This window comes from Arvicola amphibius, chromosome 1 (assembly GCF_903992535.2).
Source record: "Arvicola amphibius chromosome 1, mArvAmp1.2, whole genome shotgun sequence".
Lineage (NCBI taxonomy): Eukaryota > Metazoa > Chordata > Mammalia > Rodentia > Cricetidae > Arvicola > Arvicola amphibius.
In genome coordinates, this window is record NC_052047.1 from 109,396,938 (window position 1) to 109,422,493 (window position 25,556).

At 42.5% G+C, this 25,556-nt stretch overlaps 1 protein-coding gene across 5 annotated transcripts in view; it reads left to right on the forward strand.

The window, feature by feature from the left end:
- Ppfibp2 (PPFIA binding protein 2) overlaps positions 1–25,556 on the forward strand; it is a 159,454-nt gene that overhangs the window by 42,961 nt on the left and 90,937 nt on the right. For 4 of the 5 annotated variants that reach the window (XM_038322355.1, XM_038322336.1, XM_038322374.2 and 1 more), the window contains 2 exons: positions 3,203–3,302; positions 21,364–21,578. In XM_038322355.1, coding sequence (XP_038178283.1) covers positions 3,239–3,302; positions 21,364–21,578 — 279 coding nt within the window. In that variant the 5' untranslated portion in view covers positions 3,203–3,238. The remainder of the gene's footprint in view (positions 1–3,202; positions 3,303–21,363; positions 21,579–25,556) is intronic. The other variant, XM_038322346.1, reaches the window with a different exon arrangement.

Genomic DNA, 25,556 nt, shown 5'->3' on the forward strand with positions numbered 1-25,556 from the left:
TATTGCAGGGGCACATATCATGGAGCTGGTCCCAACATGGGATTCATCCTGGTCCCAGCCATGACTCATCAGTGGAGCCTACCTGTCCCCTGAGATATGAGATCTTTCTTAAAAATCTTTACTCCATTTCCATCTGAGATCATGTTCTATTTGTACGCTGCTATTAAAAGCTGCGAAGTAGTGATTCCCAGTTTCCTCTTATTGAAGTGTCCAGATCCTGCTTATGGGAGCCTGTGGAAGGCTTTGACTCACTGAAAGTAGCTGATTGCTCCTGTATAATCTCATCAACCATTTTGACCTTAGCCAACTGTGTCTTGCCCTTACATGCGTCATGTGCCAACCTCTCTACCTGGAAGAACGCTCTCCACCTTACCTTCTGAGAAAGCTCCTACTCATCTGTCAAGTCGCAGTGACACTGCCTACCCAGCCTATGCTGTCAGTACACCTCAGTGTGCCATAATTATTTGTTCATATTTTCGTCTTTTCCAGTAGACTGTGAGGCCCATAGGAGCAGTTATCAGTACCCCCACCCCAGTTCCAACTCCAGCAGAGTTCAGGGGGTGATGGCTGCCTGGATTCATCATTTTCTCACAAGTATTTACTGACAAACTGCTTATGCCAAGTATCCTGTAAGGTGCTGAGACAACAGGGGTAGTAAGGGTCGAGAGAGTCCTTTGTTCTGTTGGGAAGGAGGCAGGGTGGAAGTGAATGCATCGGTGGAAGAGATTCGTAGGAATGGTGTGCTTTAGAGGAGGGGTGTCTAGGGAAGGCCTCTCTGAGAAGGCACTTTGAAGCTGAGCCCTAAGGGTGAGAGTAAACCAGCCTTGCAGAAAGCTAGGGAGTGAACTCAAGAGCCACGAGGATGGCATGGTCTTAGGGTGGGGAGCAAATGGCAGGCCAGAGCTATGGGAAGAACAGTGCCAAGCTGGCCTGCCAGCACCGCTGTCGCACACCACGGGAAGGATCACGATTGTTTTCCCCTCCAGGAGCAGTGAGATGGTTTTCGGAGGGAAGTCTTTCAAAATTCGTGTCCCTATGGCTGAACAAGCCCTGCTTCTGCCGTCTCCCCTTTCCCTGCTACTTTGTCCTGACCCAAGCTTGCTTCCATTTTAGACTTCAGTAATGCCACACTCTGGAGCCAGCCTAAACTGCTCTCCTGCTTCATAGGAGCTCTGGCCCATGAGTGTGTGAACCCATCCTAGGACCCTGAAGTACTAGTCAGGTCTCTGGATCTCCTTTACGCATGAATGTTCTTATTCCCTTAAGCTAGCTGTACAGTGGTTCTTGGCTTAAGACAGATTCTTCCCCTCTTCCCCTAGCCAAGTGCCCATACTTTTGAATCCTCTGTGGACCTTGGTGCTGTGGAATACTACTTTTTCCTCTGTGTGCAGAATGGCCTTCTTCCTTTGTTGTGCCCTCCTGCAGGGAAACCAGCTTCTGAGTGTAGCTGGGTTCTTTCTCCCTGGCCCATTGGTAAAGGTATATCCAGAGGTATTTCCTCACTTTAAAAGCAAAACAGCAAAACCAGACCTTATTGCATGCAAGGAGTGTTCAATATGACTTTACTGGCCATCTAATCCCAGCACAAACCTTGTAAGATGCTATTGCTCTCATTTTGCGGTCAATGAAACAAAGGCTCAGTGATCACACAGTAGATTGTATATGGTATTTCTGGGCCAGCACACAGAGTAGTTCTTTGTGGTCCTAAATTTCTTTACTGTTTCATCTCTCAAGCCACAGCTGTGTGGTGCTTATTTTTCTCCCGGGGTCCCATGTCACACGGGAAGCGAGTGGAGCCCTTCAGAACCATTGGTTTTGTGCTTTGGCGTGGGAACCATGCCTGGGTCATTCAAAGTAGGATGCACCTTAGGCACATGCGTAGGTTTTTGCTGAATGAGCAAACAAACAATGACTCCTGTTCCCGGTTTCCAGACATGAGCTCAGTATCTTCTTAGGATGACAAATGCTTTCGTAAGACCTCTCTTGACATCCAGGGAGGTGAGAAGCAGGACAGTGCAGCCTCAGTGTCTTTCTAAGAGGCAGATTATCCAGACGTGGAAGTAGTTGCCCTGGGTGGGTGGGATGGGAGTGACGGGAGGAAGTTATCTTTGTGACCCTTCTAGACGGGCACACAGGTCACTTGGAAAAAGGAAAGTGACAGTTGGAGCATTTTGGCCAGGATCACACATCCAGGGAAGGACTGTGATAAGGGATACACGTGGCTCTCAGACAGTAGGGTCTTCCCCAGTGATTGTTTAAGCTTCTGGGGCCTTGGCTGTCAGCATGGAGATGTGTAACAGCTGTGCCTTGCAGGGGACTCTGGGTAAGCTGGTAGCTTTTTCTTACAAAACACGAATGCTCAAGATTCATGTTGAGTGTTCTTCCCAGGAGAGAGAGTGCGTGGAGGTGCTGGAAACTAACGCCCTCTGCTCAGATCTCCCCCGCCCCCACGTTCACCATGTAATCACTGTTTGTGTGTGCCGCAGCATGTGTGTGTAGACCAGAAGACAACTCCTGTCACTGTCCTCTCCTTCCACCTCTACACAGGTCCTGGGATGGAAGTAAGGTTATTAGGCTTACACAGCAAGCACTTCCCCTGCTAAACTATCTGGTTGTCTCTGACCTAGATTAAAAAAAAATTATTTTATGTGTATGAGTATTTTGCCTGCTTGTATGCAGAGGCCAGAAGAAGGCATCAGATCCTCTGGAATGGGTGTTACAGATAATTGTGAGCTGCCATGTGGGTGTTGGGAATCAAACCCAGGTTCTGTGGGAGATCTGCCAGGACTCTTTTAACTGTTGAGATATATTTCTGGCCCCTGGCCTGGATTCTTAATGAAGGTGTGTTGTACGTGTAATGAACACAGTATTCCACACCTAGGCATTTGTAGAAAAAGTAGCTTTCTCATTCATTGTAACTGCACTTAGCCCCAAGACAAACAAACAAAACTTTTAAAGTTGCTGGCTATGTTTATTACCATTATTTTCTTCACGGTGTCATAAGGTTTGTGTATATGCCTAAACACAACAGACAGAATACATTAAATATATGCAGCTCTTTGTTTATCAATGATACTCAGTCAAGCTACTGTTTTAAACATTGAAAAAATACATGCTGATGGATCTAAAGCACTTTCATGGTCTTGCACATATATTGCATGACTTCTGTAATTTCTCCTTTGTTCTGTATTTGAATTTTCAGTAGCAGCAGGAGGAGACTAAGTGGACAAAAGGAGCCATGACTTCTGATGCTAGCCATGCACTGGAAGCTGCCCTGGAGCAGATGGATGGGATTATTGCAGGTAAGCTCAGGGGTTCCTAGGACTGATGTACCATCCCCCATGTCTCAGACCCTAGTTCCTTTTGTTGGCATTGAGAAAAATCCTTTGTCAGACTAATGTTTAAGTAGTTTACATGTCAGCAGTTTAACGTACATGCCCCTCTCCCTCTAATGGAACTCTCTTCTACCGGAAGGATAGTTTAGGAGTCTGTGTTGGCCTTTGTGGGTGCACTAGTGCCTATGCAGAACTCTGCTCCAGTTTTGATCCTGGCTGTGAGGCAGTTTGGGTGCAGTGAGATTGGTTCTGTTGTAAAATTTTCAGAGCACATCATGGCTTATTACTGTGGAGCTGAAGCTTGAAATTGAGCTGACTTTGTTCCCTAATCAGCATCTGTTCATTTTCCTGGCTGTCATTCAGTGTGTTGAGACAGCAGGCAGTTTTGATTCACACCATGATTATGGCATTCTTTCTCTCCTAGCATTTTTAAATTCACTGTAAGGTTCGGTTTTTAGTATTAGTCAGCAGGGGCTTTCTTTAGAAAGGCTACAGTATAATTATGGATACTTGGGGAAGTCTGCCGTTGGTCTGTTCTGGCTGATTGATTCTTTGGCAGGAGTAATGAGGAAGTTGTACTCATTGTAACAAGCCTGTTATCCCAGACCTTACCAGAAGGTCCCAGGTTTTCTTTCTGTCCTATTGGCCACACTTCAGTGCCCCTATTTGCAGAGTATGCTGCCTCAGGCTTCAGGCCTGTGCTCCCCACTGTGTGCTGTCCATGGCTGGAGGAGATGGAAAAGAGAGGCACATGGCTGAACGGGGCTCAACTGCAGGAAGCGCTCGGGACATCCGATACTGCCTCTTTCTTTCCTGTTGTTTTCTTCTCCCCATTGCAGAAATACATCTGAGTCACAGAGGCTTCTTGAAGTTGGAGCCTGGGGTGAGGGTGGCTGTTGTATCCTACAGCTTCCTCATGTTACAGGCTCCACTGTAACTCAACCGAACTGTCATCTGGCAGGCTCTCAATTTCTCCATGAACAGAGGTGTCCTTGAGAGGCTATGACCAGTGTCCTGCTTTTCCAAGTCTCCATAGTTCGTGATGTCTTGTTCTAAGTTAGGGTTTGTGATAACTTACTGAGAAGATACCATCAAGAGGTGGATTTCCTAGCAGTGCACTTAAGAAGCCTCATCTAGCAGTTCTTGCTTGTACTGAGATAAAAGCCCCAGGGTTATCTGTGACTGATAGGTCAGTACATTTGATCCCCTGGCAGGATTCATGGATGGTTGTAAGGGGTGGGTGAGATGGTTACTGTTTCCACACTGTATTGCCTTTGTTTCAAAGACTATTGACTGCAGTTTATGGAGGTCTATTTTTGAGGCTTCTGTTCGGTTCTTTACTAGTGTTGCAGTGTGTTGATCACTGTAGCTCGACAGTAAGCCTTAGAGTCGGCTTTTATTGTGTTAGTATTACAACTTTGTTAGTTACCCTTGTGCTGGTCAGCCTGAGTCTTGAGCCCGTGTTCCTTCCCTCACCCATCTCTCTCCTTCAGAATCAATTTATCCAAACATAGAGGAGAACTTGTTGAATCATCACATTGCTTTGGGTCTAGGGAAGCAGCTGAATAAGAGAGTACTTGTCCGGCATATATAAGGTCCTGGATTCAATCCCTAACTCTGCTCAAAACAGCAAGAGCTGATGTCTTGACAGTAGTGACTTTTTGAGGGATGAAGAAGCTGCTTCCTACAGAAAGTAATCTGTGTGGGGTAAGCATGAGGACCAAAGTTCAATCCCCAGAACCATATAAAATAGCCAGATGTGTTGGTCCTGGCTTATTAGTTTCAGCATTGAGGAAACAGAGCTAAGAGGACCCTGGGGCCTCACTAGCCAGTCACTCTAGCCTAATAGGTGAGTTGTGAGCCAAATCAAGGTCCTGTCTCAAAACATCAGCTAGAGAGCATTGGAGGACACATGCACACTTAGAAAAGAAGTATGAACACATCACAGGGGCATCCTCCTGTATTAGATAAAGCCAGGTGAGGCCTTTTGATCAGGTGACATTTTATTAGAAATCTGAGGAGATCTGTAGAACAGCTGTCCAGGAGAGGACACAGACAGTGTCATGGGGTGGGGAGAGTCAGTGTATATGCCAGGGGAAGGAAAGGAGACACAGCCTCAGATGCAGAAGAGACAAATCATATTATGGAATGGCTGGTATTGGGAGAACCTCAAAGATTATCCTGAAGGCGTGGGAGAGAATCAGAGATTTATGGGAAGAATGACTTCAGTTCCATTCTCAGGCTTACTTGGATGCTCTGTGGGTGAGATAGTCTATAAGGGGGCAAAAAGAAAAGCAGAGACCTGTCAGGGCTATATGTCAATCTTAGAGACCCTAGGCAAGTCCATGGTTGAATGTGCATACCATATATAACAGAAACCATACGACCTGGGTGGGCGAAACAGGGCTTGCATAGTGAGAAGCAGGCTCTGACCTTTGAGGAACAGACTCAACATGGTAAAGATGTTCTGCCCCTCTTTTCATTTATCAGAAGCTTACATTTTAGCCAGATATGATGGCGTACACCTGTAATTTCAGCATTTGAGGCAGGAGGATCACTCCAAGTTTCAGGCCAGTCTGGGCTACATAGTAAATCTCTGTCTCGGCAAATAGCATTTATTTTATATACTTACTATGTGACAGGAACTTGTATAAGCGGTGTATGTGGGTAATATCCCACCTCAGGAGGGAGCTGTTCTTAGTCACATTATACATAAGGAACTGATGCTCCTGTCTTTATAAAGACATTTTGTAGAGCTGGGATCAAAATCAAGTAGTCTGCAATGTTATTGCTCCCTATGCTCCTGCCCAGAAAATCTTAGGTTTTTCTTCCTACAAAATTCTCACAACTGTTCCAGATGGGAACCCTGAAAGTCTGTCCAGATACACCCTTCCAGGATGGAGGGCTATGGAATAGGATAAAGAAAGAGGGCTCTTTGTCCTGAAAAGAGAAGAAACAAGTTTCTTCTGTTTTTTTTTTTTCCAGGTTATACTATACTAATTCATATCCTTTTCCCTCCACCTGCCCCACATTCTTCCCTGCAGATCCTGAACCCAGGCAAGGCCTTGGATCCAGTTAAATAATGTCAGTGACAGGACTGTTTTAGACGTGATGTGTGGGAAATCAAGAGGCAGGAGGAAGCAAGTACACTATGTACTGAGCCATCTCTCCTGCCTTATTTATATGTCTTTATAGCTCATTTATATAGCTCTTTTTTTATTGTACCCGAATGCCAGTTTCAGGAGGACAGAGGCTGTACTTCGGCATCTCTCCATTAGTCTGTAACATGCAGTAGCTGTTTGGTAAACAGCTGTATGCTCATATTTATTTGCTTTTGTTACTAATTTATCCTTTCATTGGTTAGGAGGCATATACTGGTTTCTGCATATGTCTTCTCTGTGGCATCGTTCTGTGTTTCCCTTTCATTTTCTTGACTTGAACCTCTGGATGAGTTTATTTTTTAAGACTATCACTCACTATTTTTGAAGACTCAGTGGTCACTAAATCCTGTGAACAGTTTCTTGGTTGTAATTAGCTGACACCAGCATATGACACGTTCGGCATTGAGTGTTTTATTGTCTGGAGGGCATGCACCTCTGTGATATTTTAGTGAGGGGGATGATAATTATCAAAATGTGTACTCAAGATTTGTAAATACCATCCACATTGTCAAAATGGTTGGAACTTCTTGGGCCGAAGATCTTAGAACATGTATAATTACTTTATATGGTCTATGGAGCTAAGCTTCTGAGCTGTGAATTCCACTTCAGCAAGTTCCTTCCTTTGTGATGTCCTTGACAGTTGTTTAACCCTTCTGCAACTCAGTTTCTGTGTAAATGGAATAGTGGTATCAGTGCTGTCTATCTCTTACTTTTGTGAGGATTAAATTAATAATGATCAGGCACTTAGTGCCTGGTATTTGGTCAGTACTTGGCTGATCTGCAGTATCACTGCTTTATTGATGTTAGTATTAATGTTACTTTCACCATCAAAAGGTCTGGTGCTGTTCAGTTAATAGGGATAATACTGACCATTGTCATTGTCATACATGATGAGGAGTGTAGGACTGCCCTACTGGACAAGTTTGTCCTGGTGGCAAGTAAGCCTGACCCCACAGAGCCTTGGCGATAATGTTCATCTCAGAGTGATCAGTGGCAGTGGGGGGGGGGTTGCAAGATAAAAATTGTTTTTTGTAAATGCAAAAAGAACTGCGCATAAGCAAAATGAAGAACTGTTAACCTTCTAAGCTTGAGTTCTTGAAATCTGCATGGGTATGCTGTAGGTATGAAGATATTAAAATCCTGGATGTTCATGAACGTGAGAGGAGGCGACTGTTAAGACCCTTGGAGCAGTGTCAATAATGATTTGTTTCTAATAGAAAGACCATTGTTGCAGCTTGCAGTCGGATGTTAGCCTCCCATCTAATCTTCCTTCTCATTAGTCCCCATGACTCCATCTGCAGATAACACCGTAATTGAATTGTGCTGTTGGCAGTGGAAATCCAGCCATGTGCTGTCTAATTACATCCCTGTGGATGGCACGAAGCAGCCGACACGGGTGCTAAGTTACAATAGGGCTTTACTGTGTAGACACACAGGTTCAGTGACTCTGTCAGGCCCTTTTTGGCATAGGGCCAGAGCCCCATGATCAGGACACAGAGGGCCACTTATTCTTCATTGATTTGGCAGAAGGTCACTCATGCAGTTATCTCTAAGCTGTGCTTATTGATAAGGGACAAAGACTGTTTTAGGACGGCTAAATAGGTGGTTACCCATCTCCTGGGCCTTCTGCCAGCCCTGATTAGTGTCTGGCTTTGGATGAAGGAATAAAACAAAGATTTCATGGGGGTGGAAAAGTTCTGGTCAAGGCTGAGATAGTTCCTTTGGCCCTCGAGTATCAGCCATGGGGGTCGTGGCTGAGGCTGTGGCTGTCGTCCCAGTACTCATTAGCTGGTCTTGTCCGTTCCTTGGAGGTCCATCAGCATAGCCTCCGCTCCTTGGAGGAGCACAGCCAATCATCAGTAACAGCACACCACCCCTACTGCATGTTTCCCAGATTTATGTTGAGAGCCCTGTAGCCGCATGTATCTAAGGCTAGTATGCAGGAAGCTGAGGCAGGAGGATTGTGAGTTTGAGGCCACAGGGAGATACTGTCTCTAAGTAAAATAAATGTATACATACATGCATACGTACCTCCAAAGTTTTAAAAATCATTTTTGTGTGTATTTGTGTGCATGTGTTCATATGGCATGCATGCATTTGCAGATGAGAGGACAATTGTGGAAGCCGGTTCTCTCTTTCCACAGTGTGGGCTCTAAGTATTAAACTCCACTCTTTAGTTTTGGTGGCAAGCACCTTTACCTACTTAACCTTTTTGCTACACCATCCCGCCTCCGTTTTAAGGAAGAGGTGGAGTGGTTAGAGGTGCCTAGGACTGAATTTTCAGCGGTTGCCTTTGGTGTAAAGATGTCAGATCACTCATTGTGGCATCTGCTCTTTGGTAGCCAGCAGTATAGTTTCCCCAGCTGGCAGAGCCCACTTTCCACTCTGCAGTGTGTCTCACTTTCTGTTGCTGAGAGAGTGTGTGTAAGTCAGAGATTGTTCTTTAAACATTTCTGTGGTTGGAGGTATAGGATAGACCTGCCTGGCACTTTGGGCCTATTGTTTCCTTTTGAAGTGTGGTTGTAGTAGTTTGTTGTTATTGCTGGTTATGGATGTTTAGGTTTTAGTTTTTTAACTTTTGCAATGTAGAGTTTTCTAGGAGTATGTCCATTTGACCGAAGCCTTAACTTTTGCTAGCAGATGGATGGTCATTATGTTTTGTCCATCACATTTGCTTTTATTTGTGTCTGTGTGTGTATATGCATGTAGGCATGCATGTTGGTACAGATGCGCACACATGTACAAGTGTATGTACATGTGTCCGTGAAAGTGTAGGTCAGAGGTTAATCTTGGGTCTTTTTGAGCATGTGTGTATTTGGGTATGTTGTATGTGTGTGTGCATATGTATGTGGGTTCACATTTATATAGAGAACAGAGTATGACATCATTGTCTTCGCTTACTCTCCAGGTTAATTTGTGAGGCACTAAGCCTGGAGCTCCCGTTGATTGGAATAGCAGGGTAGCAAGCTTATATAGGTTCATTTTGTTTCCTCCAAATCCTGGGATTGTAGGAGTGACCACCATGCCTGGCTCTTTATGTGTGTACTGAGCATCCAAACTCAGGTCCTCATTCTTGCATGACCAGCATTTTACCAGCTGAGCCACATCCTTAGCCCCTACCTTGCTTTTTGAGATGGCAAGACTCGCGGGCCAGCAAGCCCCAGGGATCCTCCTGTCTCTGACTCCCCATGTTTTGAACACACATGCATGCTTCCACACATGGCTTTTATGTGTGTGTGTAGACTCGAATTCAGGTCCTCATGCTTGGGCAGCAAGTACTTTACTGACTGAGTGGTCTTTCTAGGCCCTGTTTTTATTCTAAATACCATCTGTGCCAGAGGTAATCTTTTTGTTACTACTCTGATCTAGCTACTTTTGGTTTTATTAATCAGTTGCCATATAATGTCTGTGCTTAGTTGTATATGTTATTCTGTGAATAGTTACATATGCACATAATTATATCTCTGCACTACGTGCTATGTTTTTCTATCAATTTTTTGATAGCTATTCATTTCTTTTACTTTCTTAGATGTATCTTCTCTTTCAGAATCTCACTTTCAGACAGAAACAATCATACGTATTTTAAGTTGATTCCTTTTTGCATTTGGTTGCAGTGGCTTGCAGCACTTACTCAGTGAAGTTTACAGGTGCTCTCATGGTCAATGGCCCACTCCACTGCTACCGGTCACTAACGTACCATGTGCACTCATGGGCACACGTGGTTTTTTAGTTGTTATCTATGTTTTTCAGTTACATTAGCTTGTGAGTGTGGTTATCTGCATTTTCTCTGTTCTTGGTGATTATTTTTTGTCCTCTGGACCTCAGCAATGCTTGAGAACTCCTAAGATGGTGAGATTTTTAGTTACCTGTTTTTGTGTGGTATTAGGGATTGAAGCCAGGGTGTCATGCATGCTGGGCAAGCACTCTACAACTGAGCATTACCTCAGCCCCTAGATGAGGGGCTTTGGCCTCTTAAGTTATGGGTATTTTGCCTCAGCACTGAATTATTTGTGTGTTCTTATTCTGGTTCCAAACCCAAGTTTTAAGACTGGTTTGAAAATTGATTGGCTGAGGTTATAAATAACCTCCTGCATCCTGGCTTTATACAGAGGTCTTCCGCTTATTCTTATTCTTGCTCAGCCCAAAACATGTGTCCACTTCTCTCAAGTGGGCCACTAAGGCTTGTTCCAGAGGAGGCTGAAATGATGGCTCAGCACTATTCACTGCCCTCACAGTGGACCTGACTTTAGTTCCCATCACCCAAGGTACACTAACAGCTTCCTAGGGATCTCCTGCCCTCTTCTGGCCTCTGAAGGCACTGTATTTGCATGCACAAAGCCTCATCCAGACAGGTGTACCTATGTACATATAAAAATTACAAATAAAAATCGTAAAGCAGGGCTGGAGATGGCTTAGAGGTTAAGAGCACTGGCTACTCTTCCAGAGGTCCTGAGTTCAATTCCCAGCAACCATATGGTGGCTCACAACCATCTGTAATGAGATCTGGCACCCTCTTCTGGCGTGCGGGCATATATGCAGGCAGAATGTTGTATACATAATAAATAAATCAATCTTTAAAAAATCATAAAACAAAATAACTCAGTCTATAGCCCACGGAGGATTTGGCAGTGACTTATAGGCCAGACACTGACCCAGTTGCTTTTACCACAGAGGTTCTGAGCTCCAAAGGCTCCCTTCAGTGCCACTGCTTTGAGAGGGGTATGTATGTGCATGTGCCTTTGTATCTATGTTTGTTTTTCTCTGTGTAGCTTGCTTTGTATGTCTGCCCAATGGCTGTCAGAGTTCTGTGGCATTCTTTACTCATGGTCCCTTTCTCTTCCTTTAGATCAATGGATGGCTGGCTAATCACAATTCTCCAAGCATCTCCTTGTTTTCCTCAATTGCACCTGTAAAGTCTGGGTTCGTGTGACGTGACACGTTGATAGGAGCCAGGAACTAGGATGTAGACACAGGCTTGGGTGGGGTGAACTGTTCATATGAAAACGTTAGCTCTGCTGAATTACTGACTTGAAATGCTGGCTTGATCCGAGGCTATGATTAGAGTCATAAACAGACCACACTCCACCTCAAACACACAGCAAATGAACTTAGTCTCTAGCTGCAGATGTCACTCTGCAGAGGGTCTCAGAAATATTTCCTCAGGGAAAGAGCCATCATTCAGGAGATGGGTAACCGTGGAGAGAAACACTGAATTCCTTTAACTCTTTAGTCTTTGTGTGTGTGGTGGTGGTGGAGGTGGTGGGGATCGACTGAAAGAAGGAAGCGGAGAGACCATCAACGTGGCAGTGGGGAAATCGATCTTACTCTCCTGTGGAAGCATGTAAACAGGAAATATGTTTTAGTTCATTTTGTGCTACTGTAACAGAACATTTGAGACTGGGCAGTTTATAAAGTAAAGAAATTTCTCACTGTTCTAAACATAAGCAGAAAATTCCAGTTTAAAGTATGTAACATCTGATAAGGGCTTGTGTCATCCTATGGTAGAAGACAGAAGGCAGGAGAAGGTAGCCTGAGAGAGAAAAGCAATGGGTGCAGAGCTCACAATAGAGATCTACCCCCAACATAGCTGACATTTCCGTGAAAGTCATCGGTCCATTCATGAAGGCAGAACCTTCCACATTTGATTGCCCCTTTCTGGTTCTCCCTTTCCTTCCCTCCTTCCCTTTATCATTTCATTTTCTCTTTCCTTTGCTTTTCCTCCTTTTGTTTTCTTTTCCCTCTCCCTTCTTTCTTTCTTTAAGGTTCCCTTCCTCTCTGTTACCCCTTCCCCTTTCTTCTTTTTTCCTTTCCCCTTACCCCTTTGGAGACAAGGTCTGTTTCCCAGGCTGATCTCCAGTTTATGATTCTCTTGCCACAGCTTTCTAAGTATTGGATTCCAGGCATGGGACACCACATCTGGCTTCTAATTAGCTCCTCAGGATCCCACATTTCAGTATTATTGTGTCAGTATTAGGTTTACCTATTTGTTTATTTTGTAGATAGTAACACATGTAGCCCAGGTTGGTCTTGAACTCTCAGTGTATGGAGTCCTGGGATTATAGGCACGTGCTACCAGAATTAGTGCTGGGGATCAAATCTAGGGCTTGGTAGCACTTTACCACCTGAACCATATCCAGTCCTAGGATGAACTTTGGGGAAACCTTCAAACTATATAAACTCCCTGTGAACTCTTGGTTTTCCGCTGGGACCTCCCTTATGGCTTAGTATATATGGTCACTTTTGGGAAAGTGTTCTGTATGTGTGTAATTTAATGAAATGTTCTCCAGTGATGGGAGACATTGGTCTTCACATACTTTGTCAAACTCTGGTCTGTCATCACTTTATGTCTGGTTGTGTCTGCTTGGTTATCGTTTCCCAAGAGAGATGAGCTTGATTCTCATCTTTGTACATTATGTGATTTGTTTTTCATAATTTTTACATAGGATTTATATATCTGAGGTTAACGAGTGAGATGGCCTGTAATTTTCTTTGGTAGTAATCACGATGTCTGAGGTACATAGTTCTGGGGTGCATGAGGAGGCACAGGTCACCTTTTTTCTAAAACCTGTCCAGGTACTCTGTTTTTACAAAGTGAGTTTCCTGTTTTCTATACTAAACAGTCCGTTAGGCTGTTCTGAAATGTTTGATAGAATTAACTGTGAAAGCATTTGGCTTAATCTTTTCTCTCAAGACTGGGAGAGTAATACAGTTTCTTTATAGGATTATTGACGTTTCTTGGTTTGTTATAGGATTTTTGGTTTGTTATAGAGTTATTGATAATTTGTTTTTATTGTGGCTGTTTTTAGAAGTTGGATCAAAGTACTTGTTCTGATATATAGTACACACAGTTATACCCCCTACACCCCAAAATGCATGTGTTTACATATAAACATGTGTGAAAATACCATAGCATTCATTACTGTATACATGTAATATACAGAAAAAATTTCATCATTAAACACTATTAACAAAATTCTATAATTCATTTTGTCTTATCCTCAACAAGAAGTTGAACATTAAACTAAATAAATTAAATAAAATTACAATATCTATATTAAGTTTGGGCTTTGGTTCTTAAAATAAAAGTGCTCAGATAGCCTCTCTAGTCATTAGAAACCAACATTGGTTGCATATTAGCTAGAGCAATAAGGAAAGTAAAAGAGATCAAGGGTATACAAATTGGAAGGAAAGAAGTCAAGGTATTGCTATTTGCAGATGATATGATAGTATACATAAGTGGCTCCCAAAATTCTACCATGGAACTCCTATAGCTGATAAACACCTTTAGCAAAGTAGTTGGATACCAAAAAAACAAACAAAAAACCCAAAAACTTAAACAAAAAAACAAACAAAAGATCAGTACCCCTCCTATATACAAATGATAAGTGCGCTGAGAAAGAAATTAGGAAAGCAACACTCTTCACCATAGTGAAAAATAATATAAAATATCTCGGGGTAACTAACCAAGCAAATGAAAAACCTGTATGGCAAGAACTTCAAGTCTTTGAAAAAAGAAACTGAATAAGAAAGCAGAAGACGGAAAGATCTTCTATTCTCATAGATTGGCAGGATTAACAAAGTAATAATGGCTATTTTACCAATAGCAATCTACAGATTCAGTGCAAGTCCCATCAAAATTCCAACACAGTTGTTTACAAAGCTTGAAAGAACAATGTTTAACTTGATACAGAAAAACAAACCAAACCCCGGGATAGCCAAAACAATCCTGTACAGTACTTCTAGAGGCATCACCATCCCTGAGTCCAAGCTGTACTACAGAGCAATAGTAATAAAAACTACTAGTAATAAAAACCACTTGGTATTAGTGTAAAAAGAGAAACATTGATCAGTAGAACCAAATAAAAGACTCAGACATAAATCCACATACCTATGAACACGTGATTTTTGATAAAGAAGCCAGAAATATACAATGGAAAAAGAAAGCATCTTCAACAAATGGTGCTGGTCTAACTGGATGTCAGAAATGTCGAAGAATGCAAATAGATACCTGATAGAAGAGAAAGTGATAAGTAGCATTGAAAGCATTGGCACAGAAAACAACCTCTTGTACAGGACACCAGTAGCGTAGACACTAAGATCAACAATTAATAAATGGGACCTCATGAAACTTAAAAGCTTTTGTAAGGCAAAGGACGCAGTCAAAAGGACAAAATGGCAGCCTACAGAATGGGTAAAGTTCTTCACCAACCTCACTTCTGACACAAGGCTGGTTTCCAAAATATATAAAGAACTCACAAAACTAAACATCAACAAACCAAATAATCCAATTAAAAATGGGGTACACATCTAAACAGAGAATTCTCAACAGAGGAATCTCAAATGACTGAGAAGCATGTAAGGAAATGATCAACATTCCTAGCCATCAGGAAATGCAAATCAAAATGACTCTGAGATTCCATCTTACACCTGTCAGAATGGCTAAGATCAAAAACACAAGTGACAGCTCATGCTGGTAAGAATGTGGAGCAAGGGAGGACACTCCTCCATTGTGTAAACTTGTACAGGCCCTTTGGAAATCAATACCAGTTTCTCTGAAAGTTGGGAATTGACTTACCTCAAGATCCAGCTATTCCATTCCTGAGCATATACGCAAAGGATACTTTACCATACAACTATGTTTATAGCAGTTTTATTTGTAATAGTCAGAAACTGGAAACAACCTATATGTCCGTCAACCAAAGAATGAATGAAGAAAATGTGGTCCATTTACACAATGGAGTATTACCCAGCTGTTATAAACAATATCATCATGAAATTTGCAGGCAAATGGATAGAACTAGAAGAGATAATCCTGAGTGAAGCCTCCCAAGCCCAGAAAGATAAACACAGTATGTACTCACTTATAGGTGAATATTAGCCATAAACAATAACCATGCTAAATCAACAGACCAAGAAGCAATGAGTACTTGAAGGGGGACACACAGATCCCTTACTATGTAGAGAAATAGAATAGGCATTACAAGTGGATGGAAGAAAGGGGTCTGGATGGGGGGTGGGATTGAAAACAGGAGAAATCAGGTGTGGGAGGATAGAAGGAGAGAGTACTGGGAAAGACAACTGGAGTGAAGGGCATTTCGAATGAGCTAGAACCCCAGTGCAATGGAAACTCCCAGGAGTCTATGAGGATGACCCTAGTTAAGACTCTTAGCAGTGAGGGGGAGTGGGGATACAGAGCCTGAAACAGCCATCCTCTGTAACCAAGCAAGATTTCCAGTGAAGGGACTGGGACTCCAGCCTAGCTTCAAACCTCTACCCTACAATTTGTCCTATCTCAAGGTATGCTGTTGTAAAGGTGGCACAGAAATTACGGGAGTGGCCAACGAGTGATTGGTCCAGCTTGAGACCCACACCATGAGAGCAAACCCACTCCTGACACTGCCCTGAGGACCAGGATCCAGAGTCCGGACAGCTCAGTGACCTAGGATAATGCCTAACATGACCAAAAGCAATGAAATTATTCCTAATGATATTCTGCTATACTCATAGGTCTTTGTCTAGCCCAACAACAGAGAGGCTTCACCCAGCAACTGATGTAAACAGACATAGAGACCCAGAGTCAAACATTAGGTAGACTTGGGGAATCCTGCAGAAGACCGGTAGGAAGGATTGTAGGAACCTGAGGGGTCAAGGACACCTTGACAACCAACAGAAACAACTAACTTGGGCTCATAGTAGCTCACAGAGACTGAACCACTAACCAGAGAGCCTCCATGGGACTCTCTGCACATATGTTACAGTTGGGTAGCTGGGTCTTCTTGTGGGACTCCTAACAGTGGGTGCAGGGGCTGTTACCTGCTTTCGGAACCCTTTCCTCCTACTGGGTTGCCTGTCCAGCCTCAGTAGGAGAGAAAGTGCCTAGTCTGGCTGGCTGATGTGCATGGGAGATCTGACTTTTTCTGAGAAGAATAGTGGAGGGGTGGACGGGTGCAGGGAGGGGAAACTGTGATTGGGCTGGACAAAATTAATTACTAAAAGTAGAATGTTTAACACAACACTTTTATGAGATTAAAAAATTTTATACTTCTTTGTTTTCTCATTTTCAACAAGTATTTGAACATTAAATTAAATAAAACTACTTTATCTAAATTAAGTTTTGGTTTTCTTTCTTAGAGTAAGAATTCTAAGGTAGCCTCTATAGTCATCAGAAACAAGCATTGGTTGAGTGACCTTTCTAATGTGGTAGTTTCTACTTTGGCTTTATTTTAGAATGCTGGTTACCTTTTCTTTATCCTAGATCACATCTGAGACCAATTAAATTCAGTTCTCTCAAGTGGGACCTAAGGCAAAACTCCCCCTAAGAATTCTGTAAGCCTCAAAGTTACAACCTTTGTGCTGACTTATATTTCCTAAACAGTACTTTGTTGTTTAAGAGAATGGAATACTGTGCTCCCAGAGAGAGGAACTTGTTTTTAGCACTTGGATATAAGTTGAATCACCTTTTTTTCTGAGAAATAATTTAGAATCCCTTGTCATATACACAGGTGTATTCAGTGTTAATCTCTTGCCTTTTTCTCTTGACCCCAGGATTCTCTTATTTGCTGTATGTGGTTTTTGATTTTGATTTGTGTTCGTAATTTTGTGTAGGAGCTGATCATCTGCAGGGACAATGTGTATCTTGGTGAGGTGAGCCCTCTGGGAGACTGTGCCTTTGGCAGTGTTTAGCAACACTCTGACCAGTGCTGCGTACTGGCTTTTGCTTGGGGATTCTTAGGAAAGAATGCCCGGTAGGCATTTGTTCTGCACTTGTGGTATGCAGAGACCTCTAGTTTGCATTTCTCACAGTGTTTGGGTACCCATGGCTCTACAGACATGCCTGGGGCTCTCCACATTTATTTCTCTGCCATGAGTGAATTTTCTCAGAGCCCCTGAATGAAACAGATACTATGTATGACTACTGCCCCTACAGACATTCACTCAGCTTAACTGCTCTCTCCCCTCACGGGGGCCCCAGCTCCAATCCCAGCTCCTTCCTCTGCCTGGGTCTTTGCTCAGAGCTGCTCTAGAGTCATTGTGAACTTGTTTCACCTTCCAGTGGTTTCCCCGCCCCTCAGTCCCCAAGGTTTAAATTTTCTTTCAAGCATGGCTCTGAGTGGGGAGCTGTTTCAGTTTTTCTGTTTCTGTTCATTGTGGGTGAGGGGGGACTCCTGGTGGTTTGGATCCGCCCACTTGCCAGGAGATTCCCTCAGGCTTTTCATGCTTCCAACAGATCATGTGACCCAGCCTCAGGTCTCTGAGATTGCTTGAAAATATATCAGTTCTTCATTTGTACAATTCCTGAGTGAAAAAAAGGGGCTCAGGGAGAGAATGTGTCTGCATCCAATCACTCCAAAACTGTTTAAAGAAGGGCTGGAGGGCCGAGGAGATGGCTTAGTGAGCAAATGCTGGTGGGTAAGTATGAAGACTTGAGGTCTCCTCTCCAACACCTATGTAAAAGCCAGGCGTGGTGCATGCACCTGTAACTGCAGTGCTGGATGGGGGTTTGGGGGTGGGTAGAGGGGCAGCTGGATGCCAGAGCTCACTGGCCAGTGAGGCTGAAGTGGTGAGCACAAAAAGTGATGTGAAGAGCAATAGACGAATATACGTCATATGTCGACATGAGCACACCTGCATACATGTATACATACACACATACACTACCCCCCAATCTCTTGTGCTGGCATTCCATAATATCCAGTATTGATTTAGCATGTTTAAACCTGTCTAAATGCCGGGTTGCAGTCTCTCACCTCTGGAAGTCATTGCCAACATTTAAAAAACATTCTATCTTTGTATATATGTTTAAACATCCATATATACAAAAATATAGTAATTATAGTTTCTTCAGAATTTTTTTATTATCTCTTATGTGTTACCATGTTTTGCCTGTATGTACCTCTGTGTACCGTATGCATGCTGTGCCCATGGAGGTCAGAAGAGGGCATCAGATTCCCTGAGACTGGAGTTATATATATGGTTGTGGGGTGAGATGAGTGTTGGGGATTGAACCAGGTCCACTGGGAGAGCAGCCAGTACTTTTAATACTGAGCCATCTCTTCACCCATTTAATTATATATTTTACAAATTAGTATATGGCGTCATATTTCTGGTTCTTTGGACAGTCATTTCATATATATATGCCTATATGAATTATGCTTTTGAATATTGTGAAATTAATTTAAATACTCACCTAGTTGATGGCATTTACCCCCATGTTTCCAGAATTAGCACACTATTGAGATCATTATTGTGTGTTTATCTTTAAAGAACATCTGGTTGTATTTCCTCAGGTGAGATTTGTAAAATTAGAATTGCTAGTTACAAAGTATGAACATTTTTACAGTATCTTGCCAAACTGCTTATGCAAACAGTTGGGCCAATTTTGATGTCTCTGAACAGGCTCTGAGTATTCTCAGTGTGTTGATCATTGCATTTTCAACTTCATTCATTTTATCAGTAAACAACTGAACTCCCATTTTTAAATGTTCCATGAACTATTCAGAAAACATTTTATTTCTATATTTTAATTTTCTGTTTGTGTTTTTGTAGATGTCTCAGAGTTAGCTGTGTAACTATGGCTGTTTTGTGTGTGAGAAGTGAACTGGGACTTTTTCTTAAAAACTGGTTTATATGGTGTCTCTGTATGAAGGACCTATTAGTGTTTTGTTATAATCATTGTAAAGTAGTGTTTTCAGACTTGTTCTTTATGTAGCAGAAATTAATTATATAGTAAGTGTGCAGTGTTTTGTTGTACTTTGCTCGGTCACTCTTGTGCCTATCAGATCTTAATCTAACCCAATTTTCATCTACTCCTTTATACTCTTATACTTTAATATTTATATACAATACTCATCTCTCTAGGGTTTATTTTTGTGTGTGGTATTAAATACACAACAGCCGCATTATCATGTAAAGTTAGCAAAACACCTCTGTATTTTCCATCTCTTTCAGCTCAACTCAATGTGTACTTCACCTGTATGAAACACTCTGCAGTTAGACTGTGTGGCACGCAGATGGCTCCCTGCAGAAAAGCACTTTCTCCACAAGCCCAATGTCCTGAGCTCAATTCCAGGAACCCACAATGGAAGGAGCAAACCAGCACACCAAAATTATCCTGACTGCTATACTCAAACCACATGGCATGTGTGCCCATGTGCGCGCGCGCGCGCGCGCGCGCGCGCGCACACACACACACACACACAGGCACGCGCGTGCACACACACACACAATTTAAAAAGAGGAAAAGGATATGCATTCACAATGCAGAGGAATGATTGCTGAGCAATTGTGTGAAGATTGGAGGGCTTGCTGAGTTTCTAGTCGTTCTCTTCCCTGAGGTTTGGTTTACGCAATTCCCAATCAGCTCTAAATTGGATGTGTAGGAACCAGATAGGGCTGAACACACACCAAAGCATGGGTACATGTACTGTTTCCTAGGTCCCCAGAGCCTGACTTGTTTGTGAATTTTGACCTACGATTCCCTCTGTCATACATTTTTCAGAAGGCAAACTGGCAATCAAATTCTGTGGTAATTGTTTCCTTCTGTGTGGATTTTTCCTTCCCAAACTGCTTGGCAAGGACATGGTGGCCTCTAAAAGTGTAAAGGGGACCAGGAGTTAGATGCCAGACCCATAGTGGCCCACCAGCTTCCATTTTCCAGGATATTCCTAACTTTAGGTAGCTTACCCTATTGGTCTTTACAATCCAAATGCCCTAAAAAAATTTCATACTTTAAACTACATTTACAAAGTATTTCTTACAGCTAAAAATCCAGAATTCCTTTGTGAGACTCTGTGAGGTCAGTTTGGGCTTTTCTGTAGTTGAATGATAGGGTGTAGAAAGACACAAACAGCCCTCCCTATTTTAGACATACTAAATTAGAAGGAACTGACCCAACATCCCAGATCTCTGAGGAAATCCAGGCACTTATTTCTGTCTCTTTAGCTATCTACTTGAGTATGTGTGCAGTCATTTGAATAAGCTAAGCTGCATTTTAGCATCTAGTGGATGCTGGGAACTTAGCTATGCCTGGTGTAGACTCTGTACTCAGCATCCATGCAATCTGTCACGGGGAAATGGGCTATGGATATGCATAGGAACTAGTACAGCTTTAATACAGCAGGGTTCCGATTAGAGCATCCAGAAAGATTCTGCTTTGCTCTACTCCATCACCAGAATGAATATAGTAATCCTTGTCCATAACTGTGCTCAACTAACCCAGCTAACTCCAATCAACTCTACCATCTGTTTCTTTATAATTTCGTAGTTGTGTGGTGTGTTATGTCATCTGGAATGGCTTCATTCACAAGTCTGCTACCATATCGAGATGGCTGCTGGCAGTTGGAGCTGTCTTTTCTGCAGGGCAGGCAGCCTTTGTTATAAGGTGATTGGCATTGGAGAGGAAAAGCAGGAGCTGTCAATCCTCTTAAGCCCCAGACCCATCATTAGCACAGTCACTTCCATAGTGTTCTAGTAATAGCAGTGACCAGGCCATGGCAGGGAGAGGAATGCCCATAGGTGACTGGGAGGAGCTTGGAGTGGCCATCTGTGCAGTTAACTTAAAACCAGTATGTTTACAAATGGTGAAGAATTGGGTCTTGGGCACTGGTGAGGGCTGACTGTGTTTTATCAGATATCTTCATGTGCAAGCTTTGTATGTCAGGCTTAGTGGGCTGTACCCGCATGATGGGTCTCTCTTCTACCATTCCAGCTGAGAGTAAAGATGCTGCTGCTGTGTTTCCATGGTGAAGCCGGAGTGATCCTCCACTCCAGCCCTTCTCCTCCACTCCTCACTGTCTTTGCTCTTGATAAGTTCACGGACGGTGACATCCACTCTTCTTACCAAGGTCTCTTCCTCTTTTTTGTTTCAGGCACTAAAACAGTCACAGATATTAGTGATGGCAATTGTGAGCCTGGGCTATCTCCTCCATCCTCCTGTATGAACTCCATACCAGTGCTTCATCTCATTGAGGACCTGAGACTGGCGCTGGAGATGTTGGCCCTTCCTCAGGAGAGAGAAGCCCTGCTGAGCCAGATCCCTGGCCCAACGGCTTCCTACATAAAGGAATGGTTTGAGGACAGCTTGGTAAGTGCGGGTCTGTGGCCAGATAAAGGAATTGTGGGACATAATTAAGTAGCAATGGAATGTATCCAGCTGCTTTCCTAGAGAGATGGGCAGGTCATCCTGTGGAGAATTCATAATATCTGGGAGTAGGTAAGCTAAGGTCCTAGCTCATTGAAGTCAACTGGGATGTAGCCATTGGAAAGGGCTGAGGCACAGTCTTTTAATGCTAGAGCCCTGCAGAGCTGATCAGAATCGGAAAACACATGCAAGGCTGAGAGGTAAAGTTTGATCTTGGAAGTTGAGACCTTCTTATCCATAAATCATGTCATTTATGGTTAACCAGCCTCCATCCCGGATGGCCTAGCCTCCTTTCTGTTTTAGAGGGATTTGTCAGTGCCTCCCACCCCATGCCTTCCTCAACACTTAGCAGTTCCTCATTATCATCATTTTTTTGTGTTGTTCAATATTCTCAACTGTTTCAAGCTGTCTGCCTGGTACCTGTGTCATGTACCTATAGTAGGCAGCATAATGGTCTTCCAAAGATGCCTTTGCAACAATGGCCAGAACCTGGGAATATGTTTATGACCTTAAATGTGAAGGGGAAGTAAGAACATTTTCAAATAAAGTAACCTTAAAAATGGGGAGCCCAGCTTGGGCTGTTCAGGTAGGCTCAGTGTAATCATAGGAGTCCTTATAAATACATCTCTATTGTTCTCTGAATTCTTTTATGAGTCTCCAGGGCCTGATTTTTGCTGGCTCCCTTTCTGCTTTGTCTAGAACCTTCCATCACATAGCCAGGAAAGTGATTGACAGTTCTTTCTGAATAGGAGTCTTGTTTCTCCATAGTTTAGCAGTTTGTCTTTCTTCTTCACTGTGCAGTTTACAATGAACAGAAGTGCCCCTTGGTCATCTTATGTGACTGTACTGTCATTTATGTGACAGTCTTTCTAATATTGACATTTAGATTATTTTAAGTCTTTCACCATATGAGAAAGCATTGCTGAGTAACTAAACATTTCTGCCTCTAGAATTTTCTAGCAATATAATTGCAGAGATCAACTAGGGTCACCATTTAAAATATAGACTATCTAGTGAAATTTGATTTTAAATAAGCAGTGAATAACGATGATCAGGTATGCCCTGAGCACTTGGCTAAACCTGGCAACCATAATCCAAGAATGTTAATAATTTTAAGCCTTTGACACATTTTTTCCAAATATCTTTTCAGAAGAATTTTATTGTCTTTATTTTTTTTTTTTTTGGCCAAGTTTAAAGAGAGTCTATTCCATGTTATCCTGAGATCAGAAATAATCACCAAGGTTAAAATATGGCTTTAGCAGTTTCACAAGGGAAAATGTTTTACTGCTGTTTTTGTACACTTCTTTCTTTAGTGAGAAGGCTAAACTTTTTATTAGGTTACTAGTATTTTTTACAGTTTCTAAGCTTTTAATCTTATACCCTGCATGAAAAAAAATCTACATATACATGATCACATGAATTATTTTTCTGATGTCCAAGTAAGGTGTTCAAATGTAGAATTTGAAAGAATAAGCTCGAAAGTAGTTCTAAATTTTCTTCCCACATAACCTTGCTATCTCCTTAACCCCTTGGGCAGGGCTGTTCTGCCCTCTGTTCATATCTTGTGTTCATTTTCTATAGGTGTGTTTGTGTTACCTTATTTTATTTCTTTTGGACATATATTTTCTTAAGTGTCATGCTTTTCAAACCATACGGTTTTAGAAGATTTTAGTTGACTCTCTCATTCGTAACTGTTTGGGTCTCTTCTTTTTCCTCAGAGCCCTACAAAGGCCTTGACCTAACCTCACTTTAAGTAACCAGGCATCCCTTCCCCCTCCAGGAGGTTCATGGTTTGACTTTTATGTGACAGTTCACTCTAATTCATCAGTTTTTAATGTGTGGCATGAAAAAAGTTTAACTAACTTTTAAAATATTTTGGGGAAGTACATTAAAAATAATTTTTTCAGAATGCAGCTGATGTGTTCCTTGGAGAAATAGCTTGTGTTTTCAGATTCACACAGTTTTTAGGGGCAGATCATTTACAGTGATTGCGGAATCCACTGTTTAAGACACATTTCCCTAAAAGCTATTGTGTTCATAAATCTTCTAGAGTAATTATGCCCATTAGCCACATATGAATGGTGTACTTTTCAGGGGTCAGAAGTTCACATAAACATTCCCAGAAACTAGAGCGGCATGTTAAGGGTTTGATTCTGAGCAGAAATGACCTGTCTGTTTTCAGATCTGACCGACCTAAAGTCAGTTTACACTCTGGCTGTACACACATTCCAAACTCGGTCTTCCTTGCACAGTCCCCAAATTCAGAGCAGTGGGCAGTTCCCCAAGTGCTTTAGATTGCTCTTGCTGCTGGAAAACTTGCCATACAAATTTTGGTCTCACAAATACTGGTCTATTTGGCTAGGAGCTTGTGAAAAAGATTAACTTTAGATCAGGCACTAAAGTATTTTAAAGTGATTTATTAAAGTTTAAAAAGCATTGCTTTAATCACTGAGACTCCACTTGATTTTAAGGTTCCTTTTTGTTTAGACAGGGTCTGTGTAACCCTTGCTGGCCTGGAACTTGTGATATTGGCCATATTGGCCTTGAACTCATAGAAGTATACCTGTTCAGCCTCCTGAAAACTGGGACTAAAGGTGTGTGCCATCACACCCAGGTTGTGTGTGTGTGTGTGTGTGATGTGTTTAAGACTCTTAGGTAGGTTAGAATGGGAGTTGGAATGAGAGAGATAGTTTGAGAGACAAAGTAAGACTGATGTGTGCCTCCTGCTCAACATAGGCTGCGCATCTTATGTTTTAACATCATTCTCTTTTGCAGACAGACTTGATGTAGGAGTGTTTCTATCTGTCTGCTGTTTCATTGGTTAATTAATAAGGAAACTGCTTGGCCTGATAGGTTAGAACATATGTGGGTGGAGTAGACAGAACAGGATGCTGGGAGTGAGGCAGATGCCTCGGGCAATTGCCCTGCCTCTCCTCTCTGGGACAGTCGCCATGAAGCCAGCCACCAGGTCAGACATGCTGAATCTTTCCCGGTAAGACACCACTTTGTGGTGCTACACAGATTATTAGAAATGGGTTAATCAAGATGTGAGAATTAGACAATAAGAGACTGGAACTAATGGGCCAGTCAGTGTTTAAATGAATAAAGTTTGTGTGTTGTTATTTCTGGGGCTAAGCTAGCTCTGCGGGAGCTGGGTGGGATGAAAAGCAGGCCTGCCCGCAGCCCCTCACTATACAGATTGGCTCTATCATGTACCCCAGAGCTCCTGTTTTGTTGGAACATTAGCCTGACATGGTTGAGCTCTGTCTGATAACATCATTATCTTTTGTACTTTCTCCAACATAGCAGTGTTAACAGTAGGGGTTAGATCACTAGAAAAGTGTAGAGAGGCTGGGCATACCCATTGGAAATCATTGGCCAAAACTGACTTCAAAGGCTCCGGCTCCTCCCATCTTCCTGTCCCACCATCCCTCAAGGCTGTATTTTCCTTTTGTGTATCCTCCATCCATGGCTGATGGAGCTCGGGCACCATATGTTCACACAGACATAGTTATACAGCTCTGTTCAGAGTTGGTTTCTTCTGAACAATATGTCTATTATTTATTTTTGATTAAGGGAATCAAAAATTCCAAAGAATTCTTTGGAATCTCTCCAGCAGACTTCCCATTGGTCCAATGGCTAACATGCTACTGAAGCATCAGGGGAAGCTGAGTAAGAATAATAGGGCATTAGACCAAGAGCAAATTGGGTAGTCCTCATCAAGAAATCCAAAGGTTTAAATTGTGTTACATTTTGGATTTCAGGGTTTTTGAAATTTTATTTTACTTTTCTTGATTAGGGAAGCTTAGCCAGTAAATTCTGTGTAAATAATAATAAAATCCCCCTTTAAAAAAGCAAAATCACAAGCAACTAAATACTGCCAGTTCCAAGCATTTCAGACAAGAGAAATTCACCCTCCAT